This window comes from Python bivittatus, unplaced genomic scaffold (genome assembly GCF_059951505.1).
Source record: "Python bivittatus isolate LINGU-HERP-01145 unplaced genomic scaffold, Pbiv_v1 ctg000700_np1212, whole genome shotgun sequence".
NCBI lineage: Eukaryota > Metazoa > Chordata > Lepidosauria > Squamata > Pythonidae > Python > Python bivittatus.
The window spans coordinates 98,772,671-98,796,727 of NW_028277098.1; the positions used below are offsets into that span (position 1 = coordinate 98,772,671).

The 24,057-nt window shown below is 45.6% G+C and overlaps 1 protein-coding gene and 2 non-coding genes across 6 annotated transcripts in view; all 3 read right to left on the minus strand.

Moving 5' to 3' along the window:
- Positions 1-22,797, minus strand: part of LOC103051444 (peroxidasin homolog) — a 63,659-nt gene extending 40,862 nt beyond the window's left edge. For 3 of the 4 annotated variants that reach the window (XR_015798512.1, XM_088154126.1, XM_088154124.1), the window contains exons 1-2: positions 22,410-22,795; positions 6,422-6,493 (exon numbers count right to left, since the gene is read on the minus strand). Coding sequence is in view for 3 of the 4 variants with exons in the window: in XM_088154126.1 (XP_088010252.1) it covers positions 6,422-6,493; positions 22,410-22,573 (236 nt within the window). In the remaining variant the exon portion in view is untranslated. Of the gene's footprint in view, positions 1-6,421; positions 6,494-22,409 lie in introns of all 4 variants that reach the window. The other variant, XM_088154128.1, reaches the window with a different exon arrangement.
- On the minus strand, positions 7,145-7,260 carry LOC112542005 (U5 spliceosomal RNA). Its single transcript, XR_003085914.1, has one exon. It is a non-coding gene; the product is annotated as a U5 spliceosomal RNA (small nuclear RNA).
- LOC112541702 (U5 spliceosomal RNA) lies at positions 13,937-14,052 on the minus strand. The gene has a single exon (XR_003085671.1). It is a non-coding gene; the product is annotated as a U5 spliceosomal RNA (small nuclear RNA).
- Positions 22,798-24,057: the final 1,260 nt, after the last annotated feature.

Sequence of the window (24,057 nt, forward strand, 5' to 3'; positions counted from 1 at the left end):
GTGCAGCAGATCTGTGGGAATATCCCCCAGCTCCTTCTGAAACCCTGACGGGTCCATCAGGCGCCGGGGGCGGACCAATCACATGGGTCCGGCCTCCCTGCAGAGGGGGGTGGTATAGGAGAAACTCAGGGCACCAGGACGTGATCTGACCATGACAACGGGGAAAGCTGTAGATCTCCCCTCAGATCACTTTGCCATTGCTCCGACAAGAAAACCAAATCCGGCATGTGGCCGCTATCCCAGGTTGGGTCCCGCACACTTTGAGACAGGCCCATGGTTGCCATGGTAGCCATGAACTCCCGAGCCACCTCCGAAGACCGCCCCAGGGACGGAAGGTTGAAGTCTCCCAGAACCATAAGCCTGGGGAACTCCACTTAATGAGGACTGCATGGGTCGTTAAGCAAGGAACTCACGTGACCGTGGCTTCCAACTTCCTTCCGGCTTCCCCACTGACTTTGCTTGTGGGAAGGTTGCAAATTGTGATCACATGACCATGGGGGCACTGCAATGGCTGCAACTATGAGGACCAGTCATAAGTACCACTTGTTCAGCACTGTCATAAGTTTAAATGGTCACTGAATGAGTGGTTGTTAAATGAGGACTACCTGTAGCGTCATTTTCCTTCCCACTGAGCAACACTTGCTGATAGGAAAGAAGTATTTCTCTCCTTCAGTTGGAGTGGGTGAATCTAGGTGGATGGATACAGCTCCCTGTGAAGGTAGAAGATCTAACGGAAGGCAGGGTGAAGGTGGAAGGAGCTCCCCAAACACTCTGCTATCTCTCCCTCTTTCTCTTACTTGTCAATCAGACTATTTCTGAACACAGCTCTAGTGTTCTTCTGAAAGAGCGTCGTAGCTGCTGGATGACCATAATAGACACAGAGGAGGGGCACAGGATGAAGCAGGAAGAAACCAGGGGACACTGCAGCCAATGCAGAAGAACCAGAGCAATTCTAGGAAAGGCAGCCTTGGGCCAAGTCCCACTGTAGTGCAAACCCCAGGCGGTCCAGGTGCTGGAACTAGAGAGAGTTTGAATAAAAGGGACAGAATCTCCTTCTTTAGAGCAGCGTTTCTCAACCTCAGCACCCTTAAGATGCTGGCTGGGGAATTCTGGGAGTTGAAGTCCACATATTTTAAAGTTGCTGTGGTTGAGAAACACTGCTCTGGAGCAAGGTTTTCCCCAGAGTAGCAGCAGCCACGCTAGCAGAGGGAAGCGATTCACCTTCCAAAAATTCAACCCTTTAGACAAGCAGTTGGGTGGAAGAAAGGAGGAAGAATCTTGCAGTTGGCAAGCTAAGAATTAAGGTTTTGTTTAGCACTTCACTTCTGCACTGTGATAAAGACCCTGTTTCTTGGGTACCCTTTTTGCATTCACGTGTACATGCACATCTACCGCTTCACCTCTTCATTGTAATTGGTTGCAAATAGGAATAAAAAACATTTTAGTGGATATGTTGGTGCCTTGAGTGTGTGTCTGCATCCTTACCTACCCTTAGGCTAGTGTTTCTCAAGCTTGGCAACTTTAAGATGAGTGGACTTCAACTCCCAGAATTCCCCAGCCAGCCCTGCTGGCTGGGGAATTCTGGGAGTTGAAGTCCACTCATCTTAAAGTTGCCAAGCTTGAGAAACACTCCCTTAGACCGTACCCATTCCGCTGGGAAGAGCAAAGCTTTGCCTAGCAGACTAGTTTTTTTTAGCTCTGGTAGGAACAGCAACCTTGTGCAATGATCTTCCAGGAGTAAGCCATGCATAAAGTAAAGTGTGCAATGCCTTCTGCAAGATTGCTCCTCTTACTGATGACCACCACCACTTTTCTACTCTGTTGTGCATACCCTCCAACCTCCTCACATCAACAGTTGCCAAAAGGAATAAATAACGCACAAGCTGATCTTTCGGCTCTCTGTGTTTGGGTCTGCATCAGTTCCGATCCTTACCCCCTCCCAGACAGTCTCCCTGAGCCGGATCGGTGAGTTTGGTAGCCCAAATGGAAATAAATTGCAGAACAGATCTGAACAGATAAAGGAGATGCCTGACCAGGCCTGTTTAGCTTCCAGCCATGTTTTCACATGTTTGTGTCATACTGTTCCCGCCTGGCCTTAAAGGGCACAAAAACATCTCTTGGTGGTAGATTCCATGCTAATCTTTTGGCATTGGGTGTTTTTTTTTTCTTTTGCAAATAAAAATCCAGGGCAGTGGGACCTTTCCAGATGCCAGCTTATGCTATGTCCTACACATGGCAATTTGGCATCTGATGCAAAGACCCAGAGTGGTGAAGGGGCTGGATTGACACCAGGGAGATCAAGATGGTAGTCCACCCTCAGCCACAGGAGCTCCTGGGTGATTGGGGCCCTGTCTCTTCCCCCATCCTAACTCACAGAGCTGTTGTTGTGGGGAAGAGGAGCTTTGAGGTCTTATATGAAAGGCAAGCTATACATCAAATAAATAAATAAATAAATAAATAAGTAAGTAAGACACGTTACCAACCTTGCTTATATTTATCTCAGAAGCAGGCAGAGTAGGGCTTAAAGAAAAAAGGCCCATCCTCTTCTCTGAAAATCTGGGGAGGGCATACATGCTCTAAAGCAGTCTGTTTTGGAACATTTAAAGGATTTGAGCTGGCAGAAGCACATAAAAATCTTGGCAAGACATGAACTGCCTCAGAAACTAATACTAAGATGCAAGAGTGTCAAATGCAACAGTGATGATTCCATCCACTGCCTTCTTACACCTTCTACTGACCACCATGGTTCTTATGGTTATAGTATGTGGGAGAAGACCATAACCCATATCCAGTGGGAAAGTCCATGCTCTGTCTGGGGCCAGTCCATAGCACCTTTGGCTGCTGGGGGGAAAGATTCTTTTCTGAAAAACTGGAGCACCTTCCTTACATCTGATATGATAATCCTTCTCCTCTCTATGTGGCTGGGACATGGAGAAGTGTAGCCCGGATGGGAGGAAGCAGTGGGCTATGTTGGCTTCCTATATTTTGAACGGTGCTTCAAATGGCAGATGAGGGGGTGTTCAGCCCTATCACAATGATTCATAACAAGCCTCAAAGGGCAGGAAACGAGAGGCTGCAGTGAGGCTTTCACAATCTGCAACTTCATGAAAGTTTCCAGTTTTGGGTCTCCACTTGAAACATCTGTTGATGGTTACCATGGTCACCATAAACAGCACAGGTCAAACAAGTCTGAGCAGACTGGCCAAAATGTTTGACCATCTGTGATTTGGCTTGGGCAAGAAACAAATTGTGGTCTGTTTCCCCATGAGGATTTGCATATCTGGTGGAAATCAATATCCATCAATGTCGTCAAAGTCTGCAAGCAGAGATGGTGATAAAATTCTTGGCTCGGCCATGCAAGACTTCTTGGCCTGAATTTCTTTGAACCAAATGATTTCCCCCCCCCTCACTTTTTTCAGTTCTAATCAGGCTTGGATCCCTGTTGGGATCTGCTCTGTTTTTTAAAACTGCTCTGCAGTTTTTCTCTGTTTCAGAATCGTTTCATTGTAAGTGCAATCCAGACTTCCCAATCTGGTGCTCTACAGTTGTGTTGGGGCTACAACTTTGAGACGTCCCAGACCTGCTACTATCTTGACATATCTGGAGGAGTCCAGACTGGGGCAAATTGATACAACAAGGCTGTTAGCCTTGATGGCAGTGGGGCTATCTTTGAAGGCCATCTGCTGGGAGACTGGTGGGCTTCCTTGGGCAGCTGGTTGGCCACTGGAAAGCAGAACTGCTGGACTAGATGGATCAGGGGTCGGATCCAGCGGGACGCTGCTTATGTTTTTATGTACAATCCTAGTTCTTTTTACGATATATTTCAGAATTCCTCTTTGCGTTTGCTCATTTTTTAAAAGAAGCTCTGAATATGAAGATATGGGAAGGTTCTAAGTCATCTTTGAAATGAAGACATAGATGAGAACCTTGTTCCACCTCCTTCTGGTAATTTCTTCTAAGATTCCACTTGGTTTACCTGCACAGGTTTGGTTTCTAGGACCGCCACTTGCTATAGTTGACTTCTGCCCATTTTCAAAACCAAAATTTTGATGACAGTCCTGAAACCTACAGACATTTGCTAATTTTGTCGACTGCCAGCAGGTTTGATGAAGAGCCTGGCTGGACAATTATCATCCTTTTGTGGCAACCTGACTCTTAGCCTATTTGTTCTTAAATAAAGACCTGGTTGGACCAAATTAACCCTCCATTCTTATCTGGAATCATCTTTCCAACTTATTCCCACCAGATGCCTCCAAGAAGCACTTCCTAAAGGCAATGGCTATTGATCATTATTGATAGGGAAGGTGGCAGCCTATAACCTCCATGACCACAGACATCAATGGCTTTATTTTCCATTAATTTGCCTGAGCCACAAGCTTTGCAGCGGTGAATTCCACCAGTTATTAAGTGCTGGCCAAGGGAGGCTAGTTGGACAGATGACTTCTTCCTTCTCCTCCTCCTAACAAAAGCAGAAGGCCACAGAATTCTCTGTTCACTCAAGCTCACTGCCCTGGAAAGTTCTGGGAGGGAAGGCTTGCAGAGGCATCTCCAGGAGAGGGTCAACAGTGGCAAGATGGTGGATGGAATGCTCTAATGGAAGTCCTGCCCATTTGGAACATGCACCATGATGTTTTGTTCTCCACCTTGCCACTTTTGACCCCCTCCCTGTGGGCACTGGGGCTGGCTGAGGGTCCTATTACTGAGGTAAGGCCATTTATGGGGACCCTTTGCTTCAGTGATGGCCATCCTCCTTTGGAGCAACCTACCCTCAGATACCCAGACCAATCCCTCCTATTACATTTTCCAAGACCCACAAAAATGTGGCTCTCCAGGGAAGCATTTGGGGATGAAGGAAGGCCCTGCTAACCCTGGTGCATCAAGTTGATTATAGTTTTGTTCTTATGGAATACCTTTCCATTTTAATCTGATCATGTTCCTATCTTGTAGAGAGCCAGTGTAGTGCAGTGGTGCTTACAAGGGCTGGGGAGACTCAGGTTCTGGTCCTCCCTTAAGCCTGGAAGTCAGATGGGTGATCTTGGGCCAGTTGCTCCCTCAGTGTTAGGCTCTGAAAGAAGCTGCTAAAAACAAAATCCCTTGGTGTATTATGCATTGATACATTTTGCTGTAAGAACTAGGTGTGTGCAGTGCAAAACCAGTGGATCTGGCAACTAAGATGGAGGAGGAGGAGGAGGAGATGTTGCTGTCTAGTAAACCACTCAAAGCCTTTGGAAATGTAACAGCATAGAAGCCAAAGGAATAAATCATAATCAATCTTCGAGATCATCTCAAACAGCTGATCCATGCACAGCCTTCCAACAGCCAGTCCTAGAGGTCAGGATGAGCATGGAAGATCTTGGGTCTCAGGAAAGGGGTATGATTGGTGTGGCACTGCCTAAGGCTGGCCCTACTCCTAGGTGGACCAAGCTAGTTTAGATGATGAACAAGAAGATATGGTGGGTGAGGGTCTAGTTCCCACTCCCTCTCTTTGGCTGGAAACAGCTACTTCATTGCATAGAAGGGGCACAGCTCTCCCACATCACTTCTTTCTGAACTGACTGCACTGCACGTGCAATCTTAGTTGGTCAACCTTAGAGTGGCTTGATTTGAAGGAGACTAAGGAACAAGTGTGCAGGAAGATGCTTGCAGGAGCAATGAAGCCCTTTCCCATCTGAATCAATCGATCCTCTTAGATTGCTTCCGGCATTCCAGCTGGGAGTGATGGGAGCTGTAGTCCAAGGCATCTGTTGGGCCCTGGGTTGGAAAACATTAAATCTAATGCCTGAAACAGGGGTCTGGCAGGAACCAACTGCTCCTTTTTGGAGAAATTTTGTAGGAAGGAAGGAGAAAGAAGGGAGAGAGAGAAAAGGGGGCTGGCAGGGATGGAAAGGGGCAGTTGTCCACCACCAGCAAACCAGCAGGCTAATTCTTGGGGGCCAGGTGTTATGGCCCTCAACAGAAAAGTTGTTCTCAGCACTGAATCCTTTCGGTTAACCTCTCCCCCTCTTCTCCAACCGAATGCAATACGGCCATCCCCAAAGCCAAATTATAGTCAGGAGCCCACCCATACTCCCGTTCCTGAAAAGTCCTTGAAATGTCAAGTGTTCCTAGGATATGGTGAATTTTGAAACCCAGCTCATGAGCTATTACCTTCTGGAATGCAATAAAAGGCAGGTCCGTCCAAAGACAACAGAGCAGGTGATTCTGCTTACCCGATTTGAGCCAAAAAATCAAGCTGCCTTGAAAGTCATCCAGCAGACCATTTCCTAACTCAAGCGCTGCGCCCTAGCCAAGGCAATCAAAGCCACTCCTCCACGGGGTTATTTCTGCTAGGTCCGGCAAAAACAGCTTGCAGTGCAAACCTTTCCACCATCCCATTTTAGGTAAGGCAGGGCAAAAGAGCGGGGGGCACCCAAGAGCTTACAGTGTGTCGAGATTCTTCAGATTCCTGAAGACTCCAGGCTTGATGTGTTTGATGCGGTTGAAGCGCAAATCCCTGGAAAGAATGAGAGAAAGCGGTTCCTTGTCAGTCCATCACCCAGGCACGCTTGGCTTCCCCAATCATTGTGATAATTGACTTTGGTAGATGTGCGGGACGTGCTGAGCTAAAAAGCTCAGCTAACCATCGCACGCTCCTGTCCTATCCCCCTAAGGCACCCCATGCCAAACTTTCAGCAAACTCACGTTGTCTGAACCTGAAGCAGATGCTATCGGAGTATCTGGAAATGGGGGTTTATACCTTTTGCCACAGTTAAAAATATCTATTTCTGGATCCGGGTCATCCAATGAAGTTGAGTGGGAGATACAGATTGGGGAAAAGAAAGGACATCTTTACACAGCAGTTCATTGACCTGTAGGACTCATTCCCACAAGATGCTGTGATGGCTACTCAGTTGGAAGGCTTTAAATGGAGACTGGAGATATTCACAGAGGACATTAAGGTCTATCAAGGGCAGGTACCTTTGAAGACTTCATCTGATTTCTGGGTTGGGGGCAGCATAGCTTCAAACCCCCACTGCAGGGGAGCAATAGGAGAAGACACATAGGTCTACTCCTACTTGTGAGCACCCCAGAACCATCTCAACAGTCTTTATGGCCCTCTAAAAAAGCAACCATATCAATTCTTTTTTTACAACCAGAAAAAGGTAGCCCTACCAAAGTAGGGCCTCAAAAAATTAGTACGAAACTCATAAATGTTCCTCTCCACGGAAATCTTTAGTAAAAGGCGAAAGATTTATACGATCTGAAGAGAAACCAGAGTATGATCCTGCGTTCCGCCGACATCAGCCCACACGGCGGCGATTGCTTTACAGGTTACGGCGTCCCGCGTGACCCAGCAGGAACACGTGTCAGTAGGTCAAGAGGAAGGCCTTTTCTAGGATTTCCGCCGGTTCCAGACCCGAGCCTTTCGCACGAGGCGAAAAGGAGCAAAACTCACGGGGGAGCCGCGGAGCTTTCCTCCTCGCAAAGCATCACGGTTGCAATAAATGCAAATGACCTCCTCCTTTCCCCGAACTCCGTTTCGTGCTAGGCTAGCGTCGGTGCGCGTTGCTCAGATCAGAGTCACGCCTAAAGTCACATTCAGGGTGCAAACCGGCGTGAGCGAAACGTGGCTTTTCCTTAGAAACGGGTATAACTTTTTACCGGTATCGTTATCAGACCTGTCAATGTGTGTTTCCTCTGTGTATATAACATGGTCACTAGGAGGGTAGCAAATATTTCGTGGGCATCCCGGAAGTGCAGATAAAATTGCAGCCACCTTAGGTCCCCTTTGGGTGAGCAAGGTGTTGCCACCCCTAAAAACTCGCAGGTAAACCCGTTGATATTTTGAATGGTTTTGACAAAAGGGCTGTAAAAACGGGTAGTTCAAAAATTAGCAACCCCCACGATGCGGGGAAAGAAAGAGTACAGTATGTTCAGCGTAGCTCCGTCGATTCGTCTTGCAAAACATCATTGTCTCCCACCAACCCAACAGAGAGGCAACTTTTGGCTGTTTTAATGAAATGGCAACCCTGAACTTCTGGGGGATGGTCAAGGCAGTCAAGTCCAGCAGAAGGCCCCAGGAATATTTCCTTTCCCCTCTCCCTACTTTTATCTTGATCTGGTTTGTTTAACGTTCAGGCTGAACAGCAGGAAAGAAACCTGACTGTAATTCAATTATTTCTCTGAGCCAAACAAGGGGCCAGCACTTGGGAGAAGGCCCAGTGCCAGTTAGTAAACTCTGAGTTTGGAATCACGAACAGATTAGGTCAAAGGAAAACGGTCTCTGGCAAGATAAAAGTGGGTTTAAAATAGAAGTATTTGGATTTAGTAATTTTGCCATGGGCTGGAGCAAAAAAAAAAAAAAAAATTGCAATGAATAACTCCCATTGCAACTTTTGTTGTGCAACAGAAATATAGAACTTTTGGGGGGAAAGATGACATTCAGTGCAATGGTGATAGGACCTGGCTGACTTTGGATGACCTTAAAAAAGCTAAGTGTGGTTATGCTTGGTTAGTATTTGGATGGGAGAATATCAGAATATTGGGCTAGACTGGAAAGTCAAAAAGTATTTTTGAAGAAGGCAATAGTCAACGAGTTCCATATTGTGAAGAAAACCTCACTAATGTGTCCTTTTGATGAAGTGCCAGGCATTATGGTCAACTGGAGGAAGCCTTTACTTAAAACCCAGTCCCAGGGTAATTTCGGTATTTGGCATTTGACATTGGCATTATGCAATGGAGATATCAGTAAAATGGACAGGATGCATGGGAAAAAAATGAGTAGTATGAGTAGTAATAATCTGCCATTTATAAACATGGGAGGTTATTCACAAATACACCTTCCACAACACCACTGGAAAGTGGGTGCATTAACTGTATTCACCCAAACTTCCCTTGATTCCTGAATGAACCCAATGTCAGTTTGTGCAATACAATGAACCCTGAAGATAGCACAACTTGCTAAAGGCCCCCAAAACAAAGAAACGAGTATAAACCAAACTTAGCATCTTGGACAATGTTGTGCTGTGCGTACGCAACCATTTTGAGAATGCAGAAAATGGATTAATTCTGAAACCTGATTTCAGGGTGCGCAAAACCAGTCAGTATTTGGTCCTCTGACAACGTGGCTAGAAGATTATTCGGAGAGTTTGGGATCAGCTCTCATTTCGTTTCATTAGCTCAATGTATATTGCCATCTACTTAGCACATGGCTTGACCCCCCAATGAATTGAAATTTCTCTCGTGTGTGAGTCCTTGCATGCTTATATAACAGAACATCACGAAGATGAAGAACGCAATATTTAATGAATGTATTTTAGGGAAATGGCAAAGTGGTGTTCCTCACAATGCCATTTCAAGCACTGTAGGACTATATCATTGGGCTAATATTACATCAACATTTGGAATGAGAACATCACTGAGTATTTATGGGCTATACTAGAAAGTTATTATTTGTTTCCTTTGCGATCATGGCAAGTGCTTGGAACAGCAAATAGAAGAAAAGCTCTTTTATTTCCGGGGGGTGAGAAATCTTTGGGCCATATAGATTGGGTTTTGATAACGAAATTCATGAATACTGAACTCTGGAAAATGTTTACTTTGAAGATTGGTGTAAAAGTTCTACTAGAAAGTATGGGCAGAAGCTGGGATTATGACGTTAAACAATTGCTATGTAATGATTGTTTTAAGGATATTTCTCGAGGGGTATCTTCACTTTAAGCATGTTCTACCAGAACAATATGGGCCAGATATTTTGGTTGCCCCAAAGGCACCTGAGATGTTTCTTTCTTGATGGAATCCATGACAGAAGTAAAACCTATAATATATCTCTATCAAAAGTTCAAGGATGTTTTTAAAGTGGACATTTCCAGGATATTTCATGGACTAAGGAAGTAGAATCTCTGATAAAGCCCCATCAATGGATTCATGTCCTTAAAAATGACGACATGGTATCTACAGATCTGAGATTAAAGTTGATTCATCAAAAACTCTATTTATGTGGCCACTAGGAGTTGAAAAATATTTGGTGGCACATAATCAATCAATCAATCAAAAAATGTATTTAGGGTATATTGTCTCCCCCCAAAATGTATTTGAAAGGGTGGACATCAGATTTTCTATATTGCAGGTGTAAAAAATTTGAGGGCTCATTGACCCATATGATATAGTCATGTGATCATCCGATATCTTCTTGGAATATTGTCTTAATGCATATGTGTCAAACTCAAGGCCTGCAGGCCACATCCGGCCCGGCGTGTAATTATATCCGGCCCACGAGATCATTTTATATTTTATTGTTAATGGCCCGGCGATATGAAGCGCTGGTAACACAATAAACTACAGATCCCATAATGCAGCGCTTCAGCTGCCTTGCCGAACGCTTGCCGCGTTAATCAAGTCTAACTTATGATGCTGAAAGTGATTGCGAAGCTAGCCCTCACGATGCCGAAGAGAAAAGTTGATTCTGAAAACAGAGCCTTTAAAAACCGATGGGAGGCTGAGTATATGTTTACTGACATTGCCGGTAAACCCTTGTGTCTCATTTGTGGAGCTAATGTGGCTGTAATTAAAGAATTTAATCTAAGACGGCACTATGAGACAAAACATCAGGATAACCTGAAAGACCTGAATGCAGAGCAGAAGATACAGAAAGCAGAAGAGTTAAAGAAGAATCTGACACTTCAGCAGACGTTTTTTACCCGTGCAAAATCACAAAGTGAAGCTGCTGTGAAAGCAGGTTTTATCGTGGCAGAGGAGATCGCCAAATCAGCCAGGCCATTTACCAAGGGAGAATTTCTGAAGAGCTGCATGATCAAGGTGTTTGACGTCTTATGTCCAGACAAAAAGCAGATGCTGGCAAATGTAAGCCTGAGTAGAAATACGATTGCTGATCGAGTTTGTGAGATGGCCACTGATTTAAGAACACAGTTGAGTGACAGAAGCAAAGGCTTTATTGGATACTCTCTTGCTGTGGATGAAAGTACTGACATGACTGATACTGCACAGCTGGCCATCTTCATCCGTGGAGTGGACTCCAATTTGCGCGTTACAGAGGAAATAATGGACATTAAATCGATGCACGGGACAACGACTGGAAAAGACATTTTTGAAAATGTATGTCAAAGTATAACCGACATGAAACTGCCCTGGGACAAACTTATTGCACTTACAACTGATGGAGCACCATCTATGTGTGGTGAAAAAAGTGGACTAGTGGGAAGGATGCGAGTAAAGATGCAGGAGGAGAACTGTACTGGTGAGTTAACGGCATATCACTGCATCATACACCAGGAAGCACTATGTGGCAAAGTCCTGAAGATGGACAATGTAATGAGCCCTGTAACACAAACCGTCAACTTTATCCGAGCTAAAGGTTTAAATCACCGGCAATTTCAGTCCTTTATGCGGGAGATAGATTCAGAGTTTGCTGACATTCCTTATCATACAGAGGTGCATTGGCTAAGTCGGGGAGAAGTTCTCAACAGAGTTTTTGAGCTCAGCAACGAAATCTGTCAGTTCATGGACAGTAAAGGAAAAGACTCCACTCATTTTAGGGATGAAAAGTGGAAATGCGAATTGGCATTTCTGGTTGACATAACAGCTCATCTCAACGCCTTAAACCTCCAGCTCCAGGGACGTGACCGCATGATCACTGACATGTATGACGCAGTGAAGGCATTTCAAGTGAAGCTGCTTTTATGGGAGACACAAATGCACCAGTGCAACTCGACCCACTTTCCCTGTTGCCAAGTAATGTTGAACCAAGTCGGCACAACAGTGTTCCCAAATACGCACTTTGCTGATAAACTGAGCGCACTGTGCACTGAGTTCACACGGCGCTTTGGTGACTTTGATGAACAAAAAAAGAATTTTGAGTTGCTTCGCAACCCATTTGCCGTCGATGTGGAAACCGCACCTGTGCAGATTCAGATGGAGCTGATTGAGCTGCAGTGTAATGGCACACTGAAGGCAAAGTACGACACTGCATGGCCCGCACAGTTTATTCACTCCATTCCCGCAGAAATGCCCCAGCTCCGTCTACATGCGGCTCGAACCTTGTGCATGTTTGGTAGCACATATCTGTGTGAGAAGCTCTTCTCAGTGATGAAGACTAACAAAACAGCACCCAGGAGTCGTCTCACTTATGAGCACCTGCAGTCCATCCTGAGGATCTCCACAACACAGAACCTCACACCAAATATAAACGAACTTGTTGCCAAAAAAAGATGCCAGGCGTCCAGCTCTGATAAAATGAGATAAGAGCAAAGACAACTGAATGATTTGATTTGTTATTGCTGAAAAGCACAAATTTTATTTATATTTCCAGGTTTTGTTATGCAGCATGTTCATATTTTGAATTTGTATAATTTTAACAGGATATATTTTTATGGAGAGCAAAATCTTTTGGGATATTTAAAATTTAAGTTTATTTTTTATATAAAATGACATAAGAGTAAAGAAATTTGAATGTTTGTTCTTTTAATGTTTACTTTATTTCTAACTTGTATAATTTAGACAGGATATATTTTGGAGAGCAAAATATAAGTTATTTAAGGTTTGAGTTGATTTATTCCGGAATAATATTCCAGTCTGTTTTTATTCATATGTTCAAAAAAGTTAAGTTTTAAAAGTTTTAAAGTTTTAAAAGTTTAGTTTTAGTGTGTTCAATAAATGTTTATCCTGTTTGGCCCGCGACCTAAAGTGTGTTTTGGATTTTGGCCCCCTGTTCAATTGAGTTTGACACCCCTGTCTTAATGTATATAAGAACATCTCTAAATGTTAAAGATGCTAATGTGATGTTGAACTATATACCAAAGCTTTGGAATCTGTTTATCAGGAATCGTTGTATCAAACATGGGGGGTGGCTAAAAGAATCATGCTGAGAAATTGGAAAAGTGATATTGTTCCACATGTTAATCAATGGCTTTTGGAAATGTTTGATCTATCTGTTTTGGAAAAGGCCATATTTTTGACTAATCCAAGGATGCAGTAATATGTGTTATTATGGCAGAGATTTTTATTATACTTTACAATTATATTATGCATTGATTATTTTGAAATAGTGTATTTATTAGTAAACTAGTGACTATTGATAATTGTAATATAGAAGGGGTTTTTTTCTCTTTGCTTGGCTTTGTTTTTTCTCCCTTTTGTGTTTTGGTTTCTATTATTTTTTAAGATTAAAGCTTAAAGAAAGGAAAAAGAGTACCTAAAAAAATAATCCATTTCAGAATCTATCTGCAACATCCTGGCTGTCTGAATTACACTTTTCCATCTTTTGTTCCCTATAATATAGTCTGTTTGTTTTAATGGTTATCCATTGGGTGATATCCGAGTGTCGAGTTCATGCCTAAGTAACCTGAAGCAAGCATTGGGAATTATGTAATCCCCATGTTCTTTCATTTCTCCACTTTTTGCATCCCAATCATTTATCAATATGATGATTCTAGTAGACATGAACTTTCCTTTTCTTTCCATCAAAGTTCACTCGTTCCTGCAATATAGTCCATTTTCTATTCTTCGTTTCTGTTTTGGTCATTCTTGAAGTAGAAGATCAGCAGAGCAGGTCCACGAGTGTTGGTTGGCCGTCTGATGACACGAGGATCGTTAAGTGAAAGATAACTTTACAGGCATGGAATTAACCACAGGCTCCACTGAGAAACCCCAACCCTTTGAAATCCAGCCAAGCAAGGATGCGAGGGAATTCCCAAAACGCTGGGGAATTCCCTGATTGCTCCATATTCGGCTAGATCAGCTATTAGGAGACCTATAAAAACCCACAAACGATTCCAGACAGCAACCCCCCCCAAAAGTCCTGTTGTCACCCATCCAGCAACCACACCACAGACAAGTGACAATTGCCACGAGCAGCGTGCCAGTTTAGTAGGCAACCATGCTAAGCAGTGCAAAGCAGATAAGAACCGTATTTTTTTCTATTTTTTAAACCCAGAAATGTAGCCCTACCGGAGCAGGGCCTCAAAAAATTAGTACAAAACTCATAAATGTTCCTCTCCACGGAAATCTTTAGTAAAAGGCGAAAGATTTATACGATCTGAAGAGAAACCAGAGTATACCGCTGCATCTCACCGACGCCGACCATTACGGCAACGACTGCTACGTAGGTTAGGGCGACCCTAGAGACCGAGCAGAAACACGTGTCAGCAGGTCGAGAGGAACAGCTTTTCCAAGGTTCCCGCCGGTTTCAGGACCGGGCCTTCCGCACGACAAGAAAAGGAGCAAAAATCACGGGGGAGCCGCGGTCGTTCCTCGCAAAGCATCACGGTTGCAATAGATGCAAATGAGCCTCCTCATCTCCCCGCCCAGGTCGGACTCCGTTTCGTGCGATCCTGGCGACCAAACCGGAGTCACGCCTAGAGTCACATTCTGGGTGCAAACTGACTTTACGTAAATGTGGCTTTTCTTTAGAGGAGGGTGCTCTACTTTTAATCGACTATCGCTATTCTCAAAGACCTGCAAATGCGGGCTCTGTAATATCTTTGCCCGTCTGATTTTATTATTGCAGCGATATTGGCTGTCGGCACCATTTCCTACTTCCTGCCGAAGTGGGAAGCCGCCGGGTCGCCTCCCCTTTCCTTGCAGCTCCCTCGGTATATCCTCTGCCAGGGAGGAACCTCTGGCGCGGTGCAGCAGTCAGCCCATGCTCAGAGGCCCTCTTGCCTTAATCCTCCAGTTGCAATGCACGCTCAAACCAAGAAACGCCGGAGCCTGAAGGAGATCAAATTCGGATTAAATGCATACGCCCCTCCACGGAAACGGCCGGCGAGGCTTTGCAAAACGCGGCGCGCGCCGCACCGCTTGCAATCCCGCAGCCTTCCCTGCGGCGCTTCTTCCTTCTCGCGCCGAGCAGCGAAACACCGACAGCGCAACGACGCGCTTCTCCCAGCGGAGCCGGGAGAGCTTCTGCTTCTCCATTGGGCCGCCCTGGTGCCCGTCAAAGCGAGAGAGGCGGGCGGGGGGCAGAGGGAGGGAGGGAGGGAACCCGCGTCCCCCTTTCCCCCTCCCCTCCCTTCTGGGGCTGCCCCTTTGCCTTGGAGAGCCTGTCCAAAACCACCCCGGCTTTTCTGCGCCTAAGCCAGTGTTGTCCAAACTTGGCCACTTTAAGATGAGTGGACTTCAACTCCCAGAATTCCCCAGCCAGCCAGGCTGGCTGGGGAATTCTGGGAGTTGAAGTCCACTCATCTTAAAGTGGCCAAGTTTGGACAACACTGGGCTAAGCACTTCGGCTGACTTTATGCGCGAGCCTTTGTGTGCACGCCCGGAGCAACATGATCCCACGAACGGGATCGCCTTTCATGAGATCTTCTCCTGCCTTTATTCTGCCTCGGCTGCTCCCCTCCCTAAGCAGCCCTTGGGCTCCCCCCCATTCAGATGTTCAAGGAAAAGCTTGCTTTGATCAACTTCCAAATAAATAAATAAATAAACAAAGAAGTTTCTTCCGGTTTGCAGTCCTGGGCAGGCTTTTGGGGGCAACCTGGGGGGAACCCCATCTCTATAACACGGTGTTTCTCAACCTTGGCAACTTTAAGATGGGTGGACTTCAACTCCCAGAATTCCCCAGCCTGCCTTACTGGGAAGCCGGTGGGTCACCTCCCCTTTCCTTGCAGGTCCATTGGTATATCCTCTGCCAGGGAGAAACCTCTGGCGTGGTGCGGCAGTCAGCTCATGCTCAGAGGCCCTCTTGCCCTAATCCTCAAGTTGCAATACACGGTCAAACAAGGCATGGCTGGCTGGGGAATTCTGGGAGTTGAAATCCACCCATCTTAAAGTTGCCAAGGTTGAGAAACCCTGCTGTACCAGGACATTTCTTGTACATTTGGGACTGAATGCAGGGGCCTCACCCTAAGACCAGCTACTCCTCTGATCACGTTTTTTAAAACGTTGCTACCTGCCTGACGCACACCAAACTCTAGAGATACTTTTGAATGCCCTTGTCAAGTTTACCTCCCAAATATAGCCTCTTACTCATCCCCCTGAGTGTGAGAATCCAACTGCCTTAGTTTTGCTGAGAGCTGAGTGACACATACGTTTAATACACCATCATCATCATCATTGTTAGTTTGAGGGTCTCGCTTGTCTCCCATCAACCCAACAGGGGGGCAACCTTTGGCTGTGTTAACGAAATGGCAACCCTGAACTTCTGGGGGATGGTCAAGGCAGTCAAGTCCAGCAGAAGGCCCCAGGAATATTTCCTTTCCCCTCTCCCTACTTTTATCTTGATCTGGTTTGTTTAACGTTCAGGTTGAACAGCAGGAAAGAAACCTGACTGTAATTCAATTATTTCTCTGAGCCAAACGAGGGGCCAGCACTTGGGAGAAGGCCCAGTGCCAGTTGGCAAACTCTGAGTCCAGAATCGTGAACGGATTAGGTCAAAGGAAAATGGTCGCTGGCAAAATAAAAGTGAGTTTAAAATAGTATTGGGGCTGGGTCATTTTGCAGAAGAAGTCACCCTGTTTCAAACTCAGATTTCCTTGGAAGATCGTCTGCTGCCTTAAAGCCTACCTATCAGCTGAACTGAAAAAAGGCTGTAATAAAAAGATTAATCTGTGAAGTGGGAATACGGAGGATGTCGGCCATGGGGATGTGTGAGAGGAGGGCAAAAGAGTATGGATCAGTTTTTTAAAGTGACCGGATCCAAACCTTTCACTGAAGACCATGGTGACAGCACTTGGCTGACCTTGGCTGTTCTTCAAAAAGTTAAGTGGAGTTCAGTCCAGTTAGTACTTGGATAGGAGACCATTGAGAGATCCCAGGGTGGTAGGCTAGACTGAAACTTTTTTAAAATGCCTAAATGAGGCCACAGCCAACTACTTTCCTACCGTTGCCATCCAAACAGTATGGAAATCATCAGGACTCAAGTTCATTTCAAGGGAGATTGGTCTTTTCTTGGCATATAAACCCAGGATTATTTCAATATTTGGAGTTCTTCTGCACATTCCCTCCACTGGCCATTGGCACTAATGGACAAAGTAACAATGGAAGGAAAAAATAATAATGTGTTTGGGTGCATTGAGAAGAAAGATGGATGGTGTGGGTCTCCCCGGGGCTCCTGGGGTCTTATGAGGGCTCTCCTGGGAGCCAGCCTGCCTTCAAAAGTGAGATCCTAACCAGTGAAGAGACATTCCTAAGCGTGGGAACTGGTGCACGAATACACTTACAGTGCACGAGTCCAAAAGACCTGAAAACAATTGCGTAGCTTCACTCAGTTGCTCAGTTTACACGTTTTCCGGCTTCGCACAAGAGAGTGAAGCATATACTAACCCAGGGTTTCTCAACCTTGGCGGCTTTCAGATATGTGGACTTCAACTCCCAGAATTCCCCAGAATTCTCAAACAAAGCTGGTTAAGCCGGTTGCCCAAATGTGTGCAACTTGTGTGCTCTTGGGCTTACACGAGCGAAGGAAACTTGCCATCCGGTGTCCTTCCTGCTAATTTCCGTGGGAAGCCGTGTCTGCAATTCGATGTATTTGTCTGGACCGTATCACTTACAAGGATACTTGGTGTAAGCCACCGTGGGAAAGCTCTGAAGGGTGGGGATGTGATTCTAGAAATAAAACGGTCTTTTTTCCTATGGCCCTGGGACTGGGTGTTCCTATCGGCCACTCGCAGGGCAAAGGACACCTTCTTTGTCTAGACCAGTGATGGCGAACCTGTGACACGCGTGTCAAAGGCGACACGCCATGATGTTTTGGGTGACACGCCAGCATTCACCCACACCTGACAGCAACTATTCTCCCTGCTTGAGTTACTGAAGAAACTGAGTTTTACTCGTATTTCATTTTTGCAACTGTTTAATGTTTCTTTATATAATACATGGGACTGCACGTGATTGGACTGTATTTTTTTAAAATAAATGAATATATAAAGAATTGTTTCTCTTTCGTTTGGGTGGGGGTGTGACACGCCGGCAGAGTCAAGTTAGGCAATTTCCGAATTTTTGACACGCCAAGCCGAAAAGGTTCGCCATCACTGGTCTAGACTGAGATCCAGGGCAAGGCGATGGCCCTAGCTGTCGGCCACGCTTTACTTTTCAGAAGCCTGAGGTCTGTGGCCAGTGGAGGGGTGACCCAAAAGGAATAGAACTATTTTTTCCTTGGTCTGGAGGAGAACTGAGGGGTCTTGAGACCAGGGAGATGTTTTGAGAAAGAAGCCTGCATAACAATTCCTCTTCCTCCCCTGTTTCTCTGCAACCGGGATCTGTCACAAGAGCTTCTCAGCTTCTTCTCCCCCAGAGGAGGGTTATGGCCAAGTGAATCAATCAGATGGAAAATGGTAGTAGGGTTGCCTGGCCCTTTCCTGTCATCTCTCCTTCTTCCTTTCAACCCCCCAATCACATTGCCAAGATGTTGCAACCTGGAGCTGGACTCATTCCTGACAGGCTAATTGATGGGACATGTATTTGGGGGTGACGATTTTTGAGAAGTAAGTAATATCAACAATAGGAGGGAAGGGAAGGGAAGGGAGGGGAGGGGAGGGGAGGGGAAGGAAGGAAGGAAGGAAGGAAGGAAGGAAGGAAGGAAGGAAGGAAGGAAGGAAGGAAGGAAGGAAGGAAGGAAAGAGAAAGAGAAAGATAGAGAAAGAAAGAAAGAAAGAGAAAGAGAGAAAGAGAGAAAAAGAGAGAGAGAAAGAGGAAAGGAAGGAAGGAAGGAAGGAAGGAAGGAAGGAAGGACGGAAGGAAGGAAGGAAGGAAGGAAGGAAGGAAGGAAAGAGTAAGAGAAAGAGAAAGATAGAGAAAGAAAGAAAGAAAGAAAGAAAGAAAGAAAGAAAGAAAGAAAAAGAGAGAAAGAGAGAGAAAGAGAGAAAGAGAAAGAGGAAAGGAAGGAAGGAAGGAAGGAAGGAAGGAAGGAAGGAAGGAAGGAAGGAAGGAAGGAAGGAAGGAAGGAAGGAAGAGGAAGCAGGTATTTTCTCACTTTTGAATGGACACTGTCTGTCTGTCTGTCTCTCTTCCTCTTCTCCTCCAATAGCTAGAATACCAGATTTCTCCACCTGGCTACAGATGAGAAATGGCTTACGTCATTTAAAAGCTGACTGACTGCCATTTAAAATGCAAAGTGATTACGAAATTGCACAAGGCGGCCTTCTCAATCTGGCGCTGGGACTGTAACCCCTGGCTGGAAATGCTGGAAAAGAACACCCCAACCTATCAGGCAAATCCATGGGTTGGGAATGGTTTTTCCAAGCATCTTGGGTACACGACGCCACGAGGGAGGGAGCGTGACTAACGTCTATCCCAGTGTTTCTCAACCTTGGCAACTTGAAGATGGGTGGACTTCAACTCCCAGAATTCCCCAGCCAGCATGGCTGGCTGGGGAATTCTGGGAGTTAAAGTCCACCCATCTTCAAGTTGCCAAGGTTGAGAAGCACTGGTCTACCTTGTCAAGGCTTCTACACCTTGGTGTTAAATGGAGGCGTTTAGTTTCAGACTGCAGACTCCAGAGGTGCAAAGATAGATGCTCTAACTTTGAAATCCACTTCTTGGCAAGACAGGTCACCGCACCTGTGAGTTCGGCACCAAACAGCTGCTGATGTTTATCCAGCTGACCGTAACACACTTTTACATGAAACGCAGGCGAAAACAAGCCCCTCTGCCAGTATTGGCTCTGCAAGCTGCAATTCAGACTTTTCTGGAGGGATTCCCACCTCCCCTTGTTTCTTGCCATGGATCTTGACCCTGGACTTCAAACAGAGCCTGTGGAACAAAAAGCCCTAGACCTAATTGGGTTTGAACGTTGCAGAGCAAAAATGGCCCACAGCTGTTCTTCGCGTTGGCTCCAGTTCAGCAGTTCACATCTGGCGCCTTGCGCTCCAGCAGAGCAGGAAGAGCCAAAATACAGTTGTGGTCATTCACCAGGCATTTTCAGAGCTGAGTTTTCTGGGCATTTGCTCTCTACGTTGGCTGAACTGGGGACAACACAAGGAGAGAGAGGAGAAACGGGCTCCTTGCTTTAGTTCAGACGGGGAGAACTTCAGGAGTTTCCAGCTATGAATGCTACGACAGCAAGGTCGCCTTTTGTAAAAACACGCAATGGACCTCCTGTTCCAAGTTACAGGACAAAAACTGTTCAAGGAGGACACATCTGAATGGGACTTTTTGTTGCCAGAATGTCAGGTCGGGTTGCCCAGGGTTTAAAAAAGAAGCAAAACAGTTGGGCTAAAGCAGTGTTTCCCAACCTTGGCCACTTTACGATGTGTGGACTTCACCTCCCAGAATTCCCCAGCCAGCATGCTGGTTGGGGAATTCTGGGAGTTGAAGTCCACACATCTTAGAGTTGCCAAGGTTGAGAAACACTGGTGTAACCAAATAGCCTAGCTTCACACAACACATCGAATTGTTTATCACTCACCAAGTTTCAAACGAGTCAAGTGTAACATTTAGAGTGATGGTACCTGCTGGGTTTGTAACCAGCCTGGTTAAGCATGTTGGGGAAGCCAACGTATGGCTATGCGCCAGTGATCCTGGAGCTTCCACAAGCTGTTGGAGCTAGCAGGAATCTCATTTTACAAGTGCATGCGTTGAATGCTAAGCTTCTGAAAAATGTAACCCCAGCCCTGTAAACCAGCATTCTTGTTATGCGTTTGTGGAAGGACCCTTGGCAGGGTGAAACGTGCAGTTTATGGCTAGCGTTTCTCCATGGCTGGCTGGGGAATTCTGGAAGTTGAAGTCCACCCATCTGAAAGTTGCCAAGGTTGAGAAACATTGATTCAAGAGCAAACAAGCCTACTTACATATCTTTTGATGGATTTCAGCTGGGATAAAACTTGGTTTTTCTCTCTCTCTCTGCTTATAACCTTTCCCTTTGCATCTCCACTGCACATGGCATGGATAACCCCCTTCCTCTTTGTTTTGAGTTTTCCCACCGGAGCCAAGCACAAATCATTTATTTTCCACCGGCTGTATCTCCTCTCAGTTCCTCCAAAGATACAAATCACACCCAAGTCAGTAGACCTTGAGAAATATTGTACAGTAAATCTAGACAATTTGACATAGTTCTAATGGATTTTTTTTTTTTTGCTAACAAAGATTATTCTCTTTCTCCTATGTTCCTAGAATACTCTTTGAAAAAACGAGAGCATAACGCTGCAAAGCCCGTTGGTTTCCTTTTGAAGCACAGAGTTGGCAGAATGTCAGCATACAAAGGTTTATACAAATGATGGTATTGAGTAAAGTTGTAAAATGATACATATTTTTTAAAACGATGAGCGCATATATGCTGGCATTTTCTTTGGCTGCAACTCAATCCTTGCCAGCATTTGAGGATTGCTTAGCTTAGACACACAAAACCACGTGTACAGTCCATATAGAAGTTCTTCTCCAGCCCAGTCAAGAGGAAGGTGTTATGGTCTTGTGAAAATAAGTTCCTCTGACAGGCACAGACAGAGAATGTGCAATCCACCCCTCCAAAGCATGTGGGAATCCCATGTCTTCTTTCTCTATCAGTTGCAGACATGATGCTGTGTGCTCTTTTTCATTCCCCACCTGCCCAGACGAACGGGAGATTGCACCAGCACATCTCAAGTCAGAATATCAGAAACAGATGCTTCACACACACGCGCGCACACACCCCACCGAACTCACACAAAACCAGACGGTTTGCTAATACTGAATCAGGCTTTGGAAGAGATGCTACGGAACGTGCATCAGCCTGTGCATATCACCTGTTTTCACATCATTAAGCCCGTCGGGGAAACCGCCCTGCAAACCTGCGAAAAGTGTAGCTGCTGGAAAGTTCAAAAAGAAATGCCTTCTACGTGCTCTCCCATGTTCCAAAATCCTCCTTGCAGAGGATTTCCACAGCTCTACTACTGAATCACCAGTTTTCCAAATCACAAAGCTTTCATTCATCCCTCCTGGCCTGCGCAAAGCAATCAGCCACAATGAAGTACATTCGTGCGCACTCTTTTAAAACAATCTTTGTTTTGTTTCTCTGATTCTGCATGTCAGATGGCTGGCTGCAAGTCCCTTGCTGTCAAGCATCTTCCTTCTAAGGCTCCAAAGTATAATCAGACCTAAAGAGTATTCCTTTCCTTAGTTCCAAGATTTCCATTTTTTTTTTCCTGCAAAGCACCCAAAGTGACATACAGGGAAAACTCGAAAATGATACCTCTTTGTATATCTGTATGAAAGCAAATCTTAACGAGGTTGCCCGCACAGTGGGCAAAACACTTCTGACCCTCCATGTTTGATGTTAGAACAACCCTGAAAGGTAGTTTGCTATTATTCTTCTGCTATTAAAAAAAAGAAGTAAATCAGAGGATCACTCATTTTTGCAAGCCTATCTGTTGCATCTGTGACGGAGGCCTGCTGAATCCTTAGGCTGGCTTTCTAGACGAGATCAGCTCAGAAAAGATGGCACACCATGGTCTGATCTGAGAACAGAACCCAAGATAGCCCCAAATGAAACGATTACTTACAGGATGTTTGTTTGCAGGGAAACTTCAGGGATGATCTCCAGCATCAAATGCATGCATCTTACCGTAGTCCTAAAACACAAACATCGGCTGGGGCAGGAACTCGCCGAGATAGGTGTGAACAGAAAAAGACAAAAGCTTGCAAAAGCTACAATTTTGCTCAGCATGGTATTTGCTGGAATAGGAAGTTCCTCCGGTTTGGATCGGCAAAGAGGCAGGCAGAAATTCCCCAGCTTTAAGAGCTAGGGAGGAGGAGAAGGAGGATACACACACACACACACACACACACACATGTTTCCTATTAAGTTAAGGCAGCTTGACAAACCGACTCCCACCCTCCCAGCTTATAACATCGGAGAAGGGAACGGCGACCCGACTTGGTCTTTGTCATCCATTGGAGTTTGTACTTAATTTTGCCCTCGGCTCTCTGCCTGAACGCCAGCAACACTTCACTTTCCCTTGGTGACAGGGAGATGTTGATTGTACAATCGAACAACGGCATGTTGCAAAGAGAGCCTGGAAAACAGATTGTTGTCTCCACAACAAACAGCAAAGGTACTCTTGTCCTACGTGTACAGATGTAGATTCCTTTTCTCTTACTGCTCTCTTACACACATATGCAGAGTTATCGCTTTCGGGTTCAGCCCTATTAGTGAAGTGGGGTGCTAATAACCTCCCCTAACCAGCCCAACACTTCTTTTTCCATGCAGGAGACTTAAGGACAGTGTTTCTCAACCTTGGCCACTTGAAGATGGGTGGACTTCAACTCCCAGAATTCCCCAGCCAGCATGGCTGGCTGGGGAATTCTGGGAGTTGAAGTCCACCCATCTTCAAGTGGCCAAGGTTGAGAAACACTTCTTAAGGGCCAGGGATCCATGACACAGGTGGCCAAGGACACCCAAAAGAACATCCTTGCCATTTCCTTGGGTCTACAGGCCCCAATGTTTCCCAGCCAACATTGGAAGACGTCTCCCAGCCACTGCATTGGACTCAACTCATGAAGCGCTAAGAGATGAGTGAATCTGAGCCACTGGATCAGCAAAATGGTGTGCAAAATGGTCACAGGGGCCAGGCAGGAGATCTCCCAAATCCCTCCTCCCCATCTGTGGTCCTTTTCTGTGGTGCTCTAGGCCAGGGTTTTTCAAAGTGTCTTCTAGCCGGCCCTCCTATCCAGAGCAGGAATCCTTAGATCATCCTGGACCAATGGCTTTCCAACTTTGCTCAAAGACCTCCAGTGGTTGTTCCACTGCTTCATAGCTCTGGTGGGCAGGAAATTCCTCTTCCTTTCAAGTTTAGATCTCAGTCTGGAAAACATTCACCCATTTGTTCATGTCCTATTGTTGAGTGCTATGGAGAGCAAAGCCAATGCCCTCTTCCTTGGGAAAGCCCTTCAAGTATTAGAAGACTGCTATCATGTCCTCCCTTAGTGTGCTCTTCTTTAGGCTAAACATCTCCAGTTCCTCCAACCATATTTCATAGGCTTTAGCCTCCAAGCTCTTCACCATCCTTGTTGCCCTTCTCTGCACTCTTTCCAGTTCCCCAGCATTCTTCTCGTATTGTGGCTTCTAGTCCCTGGAAGGTGTCTCTTGGGCAGTATGCAGGAAACCACTACTTGTCCAGATGGGCAAATCACTGGGCAGATCTATAGCCA